This window comes from Diospyros lotus, chromosome 12 (genome assembly GCF_014633365.1).
Source record: "Diospyros lotus cultivar Yz01 chromosome 12, ASM1463336v1, whole genome shotgun sequence".
NCBI lineage: Eukaryota > Viridiplantae > Streptophyta > Magnoliopsida > Ericales > Ebenaceae > Diospyros > Diospyros lotus.
Window position 1 is genome coordinate 37,615,894 of NC_068349.1, and position 11,220 is coordinate 37,627,113.

At 33.0% G+C, this 11,220-nt stretch overlaps 1 protein-coding gene across 1 annotated transcript; it reads right to left on the reverse strand.

Annotated features, from left to right (window-relative positions):
* Positions 1 to 7,677: 7,677 nt before the first annotated feature.
* On the reverse strand, positions 7,678 to 8,757 carry LOC127814115 (basic endochitinase-like). Its single transcript, XM_052355380.1, has 2 exons — positions 8,447 to 8,757; positions 7,678 to 8,356 (listed from the first exon to the last, which is right to left on the reverse strand). Exons 1-2 carry the CDS (start codon positions 8,729 to 8,731, stop codon positions 7,757 to 7,759), a joined length of 885 nt encoding a protein of 294 aa, XP_052211340.1. The 5' UTR covers positions 8,732 to 8,757; the 3' UTR covers positions 7,678 to 7,756.
* Positions 8,758 to 11,220: the final 2,463 nt, after the last annotated feature.

The following is an 11,220-nucleotide window of genomic DNA, read 5'->3' on the forward strand; positions in this document are numbered from 1 at the left end:
TTTTTTGTCACAAGTACTATTATATCTAAACTAAACATCCTTGGATACGAGGGTTTTAAGTTAATGGTTAATGAGGGTGTTACTAAAGCTGCAAATTAGTTAAACTATTCAGGCTAGACTTAGTGTTCGGTTTGATAAAAACTCCTTCAAGTTCATTCGTGAAGGTAAATGAGTCGAATTTAAGCATAATTTTAAAATTTGATTTATAAATGAGTCGATTTTGATCTCAATAAAGCTTGACTCATTCGCTCGCAAGCTGCCTCGATTAGAGGCTCATGAGAAAACCTGATTAGAAGTTCATGATTAGCTCGTGAAAACATGCATGCTTGTTTATAAATAATTTATAAATATATTATTTAATATAACTACATATACATATAATTATTATATTTATATATAATATATACATATATCATCATTATAATAGATATCATGTCTACTTGGTCCAAAAGGTGAAATCGCTCACCCCGGATATATGCTTTTAATGTTTACAAGATCCTTTATATTTATTTTGAAATCAATTTTTTGTATTTGTTTTGAAATTAAATGTGTAAGAGTATGAAAATGTTTTCCTCATCATGAACACTCTTTTTGAAGTCAAAATTGTTACCCATATTAGTGTATTTGTCGACCGTTTTGTGCAGGCTCCAATAGCTATAAACAACTAGGTTGCGTTCTTTTTGTTTTTTAATTTTTAGTTTTCAGTTTTGAATTCATTTTTAGTTTTCTATTTTGGTAGTCTATTTTTAAAAAATTGAAAACACATTCTATTTGTCATTTTGAAAACTATTTCTCAAAACAGAAAATTAGAAAACGCATTTTTTTTGAAATTTTTGAAAATTATTTTTTAATGATATTTTATTCAATAAATTTGATTATTCAGTAAATTCGAAATATTTAATGTTGATATATTATTAAAAAAATATATATATTTTAAAATTAATGAATTTTATAATATTTTTCTATTATAATAATAAAATATGAATAAATAAATAAATAGATGTGCTTTGAGTTTAGAGTTTGTTTTGGATGAAAACAATCAAAATATTTTTTTATTGTTTTGAGTTTTTTTTTATAATTTTTTTTATTTTTAAAAATGCATTTTTAAAAATAGCAAAGAAAACACGTTTTCATTATTTTAGAAAATTGAAAACTAAAAATAACTTGAAAATAAGAAAGAGAACGCAACTTGTTTTTCTTCAAGTTCGGGAGAAACCTATAAATACAGCCCTTGAATGCACTAGAGAAACTAATGAATGGACATGAAGTGTTAAGCATTGCATTTGTCATTTTACATTTTCTGTTTTAACTCACTAAAACATCATTTCAAGTAAAGATTTTCAAATTTAATTAAGTAATTTTTTAAAACGTCTAATTCATTCTCATTTTGGGTGTGTGGTGCCATTAATTGACCTAATCTAACATAAATTAGAATAAATCGGGTTATTTCAAAATAAAGTATTCTGAAACCTATTCCAAAAATTTATTTTGAAATAAGTTAATTCATATTTTGAAATAGGATTTTGAACTTTCAGAAAGTTTTCAAAGCAATGAGTTTATTTTGAAACCATTTTTAATAGGTTTAATTATTTTTTCTATTTTAAAATACTTTAATTATAAACACTTATTTTGAAACCATTTTGAATAGGTTTTCAAATAAATCAATGAGGGTTTTTGTTATATCAAAATCAAACTCAATAAATAAGACATTAAATAATGTGGTAGTGAAGAGAATATAATATATATAAGATTTTGCAACTAAAATTGTTCTAGGAGAAGAGACTGAAAGTTTTGGTACATACACACTACAAGGTGGGTTAGAAGAAGAGATAAAAACAAAATTTGTGGAAAGATTTAGAGGGTTTGGTACTACAAATACCTAGAGGAGATGACTTAAATGGTTATGTGTGTAGGGAATATAGGGATATATATGGAATTTATGAATTTGGACAAAAATAATGAAGGTAAAATTTATTTAAAATTTTGCCAAAACTTAAGGGGGTGTTTGGTACTAAAGAAGTTTTTAAATTTCTAGGAATGTTAGGTTGAGAATCTACATTCCTATATTTGGTATAATTTTTTTAAAAGAAAATTTTGAAAAAATAATATTCTCAAAATTTATTTTTTTATCAACTTTCCCATAAGATTTTCATGGGGAGTTGAGAATCTTTAGATTCCTATGAACTTGGAAAAGTTTTTAACAAATAAAAAAATTAAAACATTTTTTACTTTCTTATAACCCCATAGCATTTTTATGATTATCTTTGCCATAACTTCCTTTTTATAAAAAAAAAAAAAAAATTTGACTCGTTAAAAGATTGTGGTTCCCAATATTTTATATATTAGAAATAATTTCTCATTTTTTAACAAAAAATTAAATAAGGGTAATTTTAAAAAAATAATATATATAAATTTTTAAAAATGTTGTATTTAAACCAAATATAAGAATGTAAAATTTAAAAAAAAAAAACTCAATATTCCTGATAATATTTAAAACTAACCAAATATAAAATTAGATAAATCTGGGAAATCAATTATTTTTAAGAACATTCTCAAAAATTATAAATCTAAAAAATTTAAAAATTTCTCCCCTAATAAATATCTTGCAAGAGCTAACAACAGCCAACACTACGTTTAAGAAACAGGACAAATAGTTGATCATGTTGGGCTTATGAGCCCTTTGACCCATCTATTCATTTATTATTTTTATATTAATATGGATCCAGCCCATGATTATTACATATATATATATATATATATGCATAGTAGGTTGCATGGCAGTGTGTAGGTTTTTCCGCCGTTGCTATCAAGAAATTAAGAGGAGAATTCCGCCACCGCCGCTGCTTTGTTTGTGGAGGAGAGGCTATCAATTAAAGGAGAAGGAACAAGGCTGCCGCTGCTTGCTGTTTTTGAGGATGAAATTTCTGCTGAAGAAGAGGAGGGAAAATGTGGCTGAGATGGTTCTCAAACACCACCCTAAAGAGCATGGACGAGGACCTGGGCCTGGCGGAGGAGTACTTTTCCGAACACCCCAGGAGGCGGCGGTTGTGGCCGTCCGCCTGCGAAGTCTTCTGGCCGGGCATGCACCTGAAGGAGAGGAGTCCGAGGAACCAAGATAGAGAGAACAGAAAGAAAGATAGCAAGGACAAGATGTCGAGAATGGTTCGTCGGCGTCGCCAGAAATCGGCGGAGGATTCAAATTCAGCAATGCTGTTGTGTAACGTTGTTTCATTTTCCAGGAAAGTAGGTTAGATTGATGGAATCCAAACTTTCCCGGAAACTTAGGTTGACTTGTGATTTCATTGTGGCTTTCCATCCATCAACTTTAGAAAATACAGGAAAGAGGTAGATTGAGTTCTTAGTCTCAGTGTGTATACACCTTTTTGAAGAACCATGATTTTGTGAATGGATAAAAAGAAAATAATAGCAAAAACACAGCCAAGAATGATGCCAAAGCAATGTAAAATGATGCTCTTAAGGTTTGTGGTTCTTCTATTCTTCATGGGTTCATGTAAATTGTCATGCCTGCTTATAAAGCTGGCGATCGAGCATAATCCTAAGAGGCCCTTTAAATCAAGCAATGAGAAGTGTTTTTTTTTTTTTTTTGGTATCCGTTTATTTTCAACTCAATTATTCTTTATAGATCTCTATAAATCGTTATATCCACATGTTGGAGGTAATATTCTGCCAAAGGTAGCAAGTATGGCCCCAAGAAGCCCTTAAACTAAGACGTGTAGAGGTCAAGATTGAACTTGCAATTTGGTGGTTGCAATCAAGAAATGTTAATGAGATACTAGAATGGAACAGTGTTGCCAACTCGTCGAGAAGGTTGCATTATTGTATCACACAAAATGTAGGATGGTAAAAATATTAATATTTGTGAAATAAGAGTGAAGACAAATAGAAGATTTTGTAAAAAGAGCTAAGAGAGTGAAACAAAAACTCTTAAATATGATATGAGTTATCAAATATCTTGTAAAAGACATAAGCATAGATGTAAAAGTTTTGGGAAATTGGATTTCATATAGTGGACCTTATTTAATAGAATTAAAAATTAATATGTTATTATTATTTTTATTTGTCCCTCTTTCTCCCCTTACTTGATCAATAACTTTTATTGCTAGTGTTAATGACTCTTAAAACTTTCTTAGCCAGTGACTTCCATGGTAGCATAGGGTAGGAGTATTCAAATTCTAAGTTGAATCGAAAAATTGGTTCAAATTAACTAATCTAGTCCAAGATGGAGCAAATCCCATTGTAATTAGGTATTGGACAAGGACCAAAAATTAGTTGACGGTTACTAATAATTTTATGCCCAAGCTTAAAGAAAGAAGCTCATAGGCCCATTGAGAGATCAAGAGATTAAAGTATGATGAAAGATCGAGTGACCTCAGACTAAGAAGATTGAGTAAGGCTTGAGTGACCTCATATTAGGAAACTCGAGTGACCTCTCCCAGAAGCCTCTCTCAACGTCATTAAGGGACCCTTCTGAGAGAGTTTCATAGGTTCACTACAAAAAAATTAATTTTGTGCGACGTTTTTAAAAATCATGGAAAAATATGTTTTTTGCAGTGATTTTTTTAACATTTTTGCGACGGTTTCCCAAAATCGCTATAAAATTTATTAAAAATTAAAAAATAATTAAATTTAGAAAATAATTCTTTTTATTTAAAAAATAATTAAATTAAAATTAAATTTTGCAACAATTTTTGAGAAATCTCCCCTAAATTTAGAAAATAATTAAATAATTAAAAATAAAAATAATTTAATATTTGTAGCAATTTTTCAAAAACTTTCGCAAAATTTATTAAAAAATTTAATTTTAAAAAATAAAAAGAAATTTAACAAAATTTTAATAATTATAAAAAGAAATTTTTAGAAAATATATAAACTCTTCTTTTTTATTTTTTAATCAATTAATTTATTTTATTTAATTCAATTAATTTATTCAATTATTCTTTTAAAAAATAATCAATCAACTTATGTTTTTTAATTTATATTAAAAATATAAAATATAATTCTAGAAATAGTGGTTGGATTAGTATATAATTTATATGTGCGAATATGTAATAGCGAGGCTTTGCAGATCAGGTGGTTTCATGTACATACGCACATAGGGGAGGTCGTGGGTTTCAAACTGGGAAGGGGAAGGAATTCCAGTATCGCCACGTGGCCCACGAAGATGTGGCGATGTGGCGCACAAGGCCAGGTGCGCATGTGCTCGCGTAAGCCCACGCTCGCGGGTGGCTAGGCGCGCGGGGCTTCCAAGAATTCAAAATTTTTAAATTTTGAAATTTCAAATTTTTTGGAATTTTTGTGGCGGTTTTGAAACCGTCGCTAAATCACTTATTTTGCGGTGGTTCTTAAACTGCCACAAAAAATATGACTTAGCGGCGGTTACTCCAACAATTGCTGAAAATCGTCACTAAATGCTCTGCAACGGTTGATTTAGCGATGATTTTCAAAACCATCGTTAAATGCAAAAAAAAAAAAAAAAAATTACCCCTAAATGCCTTTTTTTTTTGTAGTGGTTACTTATGTTAGTGTTAGTGCCCTAATATTATATTTAAATGACATCTAGTATGAGTATTGGGTTTAATGATATAATCTTACTTGTTATCTAAATTATCATATTTTCATTCATAACTCTATTTATATATGAATGAGTCCCTAGATATCCTGATGATCTTTATTCATAAGTTGTTAAGAGTATGTGACTAAGAGCTGTAATACAAGATTTCTTATAGGTATTCTTAGTCTTAAAATTTCTTTGAAGAGGACTAAGATTAATCTATTACGAGCTAGCACATGGGCTATTAGTTTTGATTAGTATGAGATTTTATAATGATAAAGGATGGTAAGTCACATGCCATATTGCATAAGATGCAGATAGTAGATATACGAGTAGATGTTAGTTGAACATCTACTTAATGTGACACTTGTAACAGATCACATAGCTGAAAAAATTAATGATCTATTATTGACTTTTGATTGTGTATCCGATCATTTGATTGGTAGCGACAGAATTGTCTTGTAAGTTGGTGTCGAGTATTTACTATTGAGTAGAAGCATCCATTGTGAGATGTAGGGATACTGTTTATGTGATCTCTGTGCAATGGTGTATAAAAACAGATGTTCATTGATGAGATCCATTGGTCTCTATCAGATGAGAACGAACATCTTACACAATCTCGATCGGTTGATGATTATAGAAATCCTCGACCAAGGTACGCACAATCAGAATAGAGTATTCTGATGTGTCATCTCGATCACTGTAGACTGGATCTTGTATAATTACCATGTCTTGTGAGTTTAGTTAACCCATGACTCTCACTCGATCAAGATGTTAGTTAGTGGAAGAACTATAATGCATTGTAATCGAGAACTCAAATAGGTTTACAAGAAATTCTGACTTTATTGTCATTAGGTTCATCTTAAGTCATGACTAGAGAATACTCAAGATGTTTCAAAGAGACCGAGAAATTGATTGGAATGTTTGATTAATGTCAAGAAGTTTCGATTGTTACGTGACGATAAATGTAGAAAGTCACACTTTAAGTAGGTAATACATTGGATTAATGAATTTGATCTGATTATTTTCTACTATTAAAAGTTAATGGGGATTAAATTATTATTAAAAATTAATGAGATTTTTAACAGAATATTAATTATGAGAAATTTTTTTAATGTGTTATTAATTTTTTTATAATATTAATTGTATAATTACTATATCGTACATAAAAAATAATTATTGAAAATAGGTGATTGATGTTGACATGTCAAAATCAATTCACGAAGGGAGGGCAATGGCTGTCGGGTGGGGGAATTGAAATTTGCTGAAAAGCCAATTTAAAGAAGAGACAAATGAGGGGCAGCCCGCAGGCGCAAAAATTATGGATGGAGATGGGGAGAAAAGATGAGATCGAGTCTAATCTATTTTGGATGCACCCGTATATGTCCGTTTAAAAATCCGATCTTTCTTTGTTTCAAAAACGTGGAATCATTCATCTCACGCGTCCTCACTCCCGGCCTGACAGGACTGTGAGGGGAGATTAATTATGGTGACTCACTCGGCTAACAAAGGCTAGATCAGTGCACACTGCGTACAAGGAACCCCCTCACTTGAGAGATTGCTCCTATACTGCCGCTGGTGAGACTCGATTTTTGGTCATTATTCCAAATTTCACTCTGCCAACCAGATGAGTGCACGAGTATTAGAGGCTACGCATATTAAAAATTTATATATTTTTATATTTTTTCATAAATATTTTTTTATTTAAATACACTTAAAATTCTATATTTATCGTATATCTATTTGTTCTATATTCTATACTCTTATTTAAGAATTGACTTAAATATTGAAATACTAGCACGGGTAATAGCTTGTGCTCTAATCAATTTCTTTCTTGCAAATCACCTACAAATAATTACCCATAAACTGTGATCGAAACACTTCTCATTATCAATAAATTTATTATTATATTTGGATGATAACAATAATAATAATGAATTGAGATTTTATTAATTTATGTTATGAAGTTAAAAGTTAAATTTAAAACATTACATTATATTTATTCTTGTTTTGATATTTTTATTTTATGAAAATTTTGTTTGGATGATATATATATATATATATATATTTTTTTTCTTAAATTTTATATTTAAAACAAAGAAAAATGGGAGATTGGACCTGCAAATTTTATTTATTTAGTTATTTGGCCGCCAATGGCATATATATTTACCATCTTTGGTTAACTCAAACATGACCCTTTACAACGTTGCTGTACCCACTCTTCAGATCGCCATACCTATCATACAGCATGATTCCTCCATACTTCGACGACCCCTTCACTGACGGAAGAACCTCCGATATCAGTTTCTGCTTCGGCACGAAGCCGCTGCCGGCGGAGGCCTTCGACGCCGGCAGCCCCACGAAGAACTTGCCGGCGGTTATCGACCCCGTCCACCGCGACCACGAGGCCTTGAACCCCTTCGGATTGGCGGTGTACTCGCACTGAGGGTTGTTGTAGAACTGGATCCAAACGTAGTCGAAAATCCCGGTGTTGAGTGCCCGGCTAAGATGCTTGTCGGGGAACGGGCACTGCGGGGCGGCAGAGAGGTAGACTTTCCGGCCACCTCGGCTGTGCTCGGCGAGCTTTCTGGCCAGTGTGGCGTAGTGAAGGACTCCTCCAAGCTCAATGTCGAAATCTATGCCGTCTAACACGGCTTCGCCGAGGGGTCTGAACTTTGCTTGGCCGCCGAGAAAATGGTTCCACAAGTAGGTGGCTAAGTTGGCCGCGTCATCCGCCGATGACAACGTGTAGCTGCCGTCGCCGCCGCCGATGGAGAGCAACACCTGTACGTAAGATTTGACGATAACTTAACCCATAATTACACGTGGAATGATATGAAATTAATTTGTAACAGATAGCTAGCCTGCACGGACCTTGATGCCTCGGCTTTGGCAAAAGTTGATGTCGCTGCTGAGCTTCTGGCAGCCGCCGGACGGCGGGTCACAGTGGCCGGCCAAGTTGAGAACTGGGGTTCGGCCATTGCCGAAGTTGGAAAGGAATCCTAAGTTGACGATTCTGTATTTTCCGGTGGCGCATGTGTCTCTCAGGGAGCCTTCTCCGACATTTTGGCCCCAGTAGACGACTATATCCCCAGCTTGGGACGTGGAGAAGAGAGCAAAGAGGAACACAAAAGTGACGAGGGTGATGGAGGACGCCATGGATGGATGGATGTTTGATTAGACGAGGACGCTCCGAGCAGGCTCTTTATAGATAGAGACGCCTGTACATTGGCCATGGCAATGGAGATCTGTCATTGGGTGGAGTCAGCCAAAATTAAGGCTTTGTTTGGCAATGCCGTTTGACCGCTAATAGTTTAGCATGTTTGTCATCATCAACAGCTTAAAAGTAACTTAAACGCTAATATAATGGCGTTTGTAAAAAGCCATCCATCGCCCACTAGCTTTTGCAAAAAAGTTGCAAAGGATTTTTTGAGTTGACCTACTCATTTACTATTTTTCCTTTTCATATTTCTAATATTTACACCTCTTATCATTTTTCTTCCATCTTCCCTTCAACGACTTCTCCATTATCGTCGTGCCAGATCTCCTTCTCCATAAATAGTCGTCGTTGCTACCCAGCGTCATCGCCACCTAACACCACAAGCCGCCTAGCGCCATCACTGGAAGGCTAGGATCTTGATGAAGAAATGGTCATCGCCTCTTAGCGCCATCGCCGAATCTCAACGAAGACACAATCATTGTCGCAACCTAGAGTTGTAAGGCGCCCAACATCGTTGTCGTCGCAACCCAAAGTCGCAAGCCAGATCTCCTTGTCGCTAGATCTGGATGAATCATATATGTTACAATTGTGACTCGAAATTCAAATTTCACTGAGATTGGAACTCTTAATTTGATTGTGATTATGACTTTAAATTTGACTGTGATTATAATGTTATTAAATTCGATTTTATATAAGATTTATCTCATTTAGAGGAATATTCTCATGAATAATTTTCTGATCAAAATATGATTTTCTGTGTATATCTATAGATGATTTTAGATTTATAAATAGGTGTTTAATACTCTAGAATTACTTGTAGTTATATCACTTTTGTATTACCAATATTTGGTTAGGGATATTTTATTCTTTTTGCCCATGATTTTTTTCGATTTTAGTTTTTCACGTTAAATTATGTATTCATGTATGGTTGATTGGTTTGATTGTGGTTTGTTGTTGATTCAATTTTGTAACAAACTGGTATCAAAGCTATTGGATCAAATCATTAACGTTTGGCAGATCTTAGCTGTTGGATCAGCATTATCTTTATCATCATCATATGCATTAGCTGGTATCAGGTTGCCCAGCACGTTCTTGTCGTCCCTGCATGTCTGTCTTCTTCTCCGTCGCTGATGACCTTGCCTTCTTCGTCATTCGCCATTTCGTTTCAATTGGAACATCGCCAGTTGCTATTGAGCTTTTTGTTGCCGATATACTATCTCTTCCACCATCAATCGCTGGCCAGCTTAATTTGGTCGCCTTGCTCCTCTATCGTCGGCCATCGACCTTCCTTGCTGCTTGTTATCCATCAACACAGCCACCATTGTTGATTGGGTTTCTCTATTGTATAAGACCATTGTTTCAGCACCTAGATCCTTATCTAGATCTAGTTAGGTCTGAACCACCATGTCCAAACCTGCTTCAGATTTGGTCAGCCCAAGGTTAACCCATTAGGCCATATCCGATTGGCTAATTTGCTAACCCAGATTCAGATATATTTTTTCCCAAATTTGTTGCCTAGATCCGGTATTCTGGTTTGTTTTCTATTAGGATTTTGTTTATTGATCGCTTATATTATTTGAGGTTATTTGATCTTCATATCAGCTATCTTGAAGTATGATATTCTATTATTGGATCGGAATATCTTGATTCTCACTATTGCATGTTAAGATGCATGTAATTTTGGACAGATGAATTTAGATGAAGGTGGAGTTATCAATGGAGATTTATATTGATAAATGCAGAGTTATTAAGATCAACAAAGATATGTTGAAGCTGATCTCTGACCATGCTTTAAGTGTTGCTGAAGATATACACTACAGTGAACTTTGTGTGGATTTTTGTAATATTTTTCGTGGTGCAATTTTGATTGATATTTATCAAGAGATTAACTCTCTGTGATTTTGTTGGAAGAAAGAATTTTGGACAATTTCATATTTGAATTTCGTATCAAAGTGAAGCTTGTTATAATTGTGACCTAGAATTCAAATTTGACTAAAATTGAGACTTTTAATTTGATCATGATTATGACTTCAAATTTAATTGTGATTATGATGTTGTCAAATTCGATTTTATGTAAAATTTATCTCATTTAGAGGAATATACTCATGAATTATTTTCTAATTAAAATATGGTTTCATGTGTGTATCTGTAGATGATTTTAGATTTATAAATAGGTGTCCAATACTTTGAAATTAGTTACAACTATATCACTTTTGTATTACCAATATTTTGTTCTTTCCGCCCGTATTTTTTTCAATTTAGATTTTCTACATTAAATTTTGTTTTCGTATGTAATTGATTGGTTTGATTGTAGTTTATTGTTGATCCAATTTCATAACAATATATATATATAATTACATATACATATACATATATATATACATATACTTCCTTATAATGGGGCTGGAGCTAGTAGAAGAGCTGTAAA

What these genes read in the sequence shown, in the direction of transcription:
- LOC127814115 (XM_052355380.1), bottom strand. Translation starts at nt 8,731, where the DNA reads ATGGCGTCCTCCATCACCCTCGTCACTTTTGTGTTCCTCTTTGCTCTC. An exon ending in GCCAAAGCCGAGGCATCAAG is followed by an intron (nt 8,357 to 8,446) that starts GTCCGTGCAGGC and finishes TCTTACGTACAG; the next exon opens with GTGTTGCTCTCCATCGGCGG.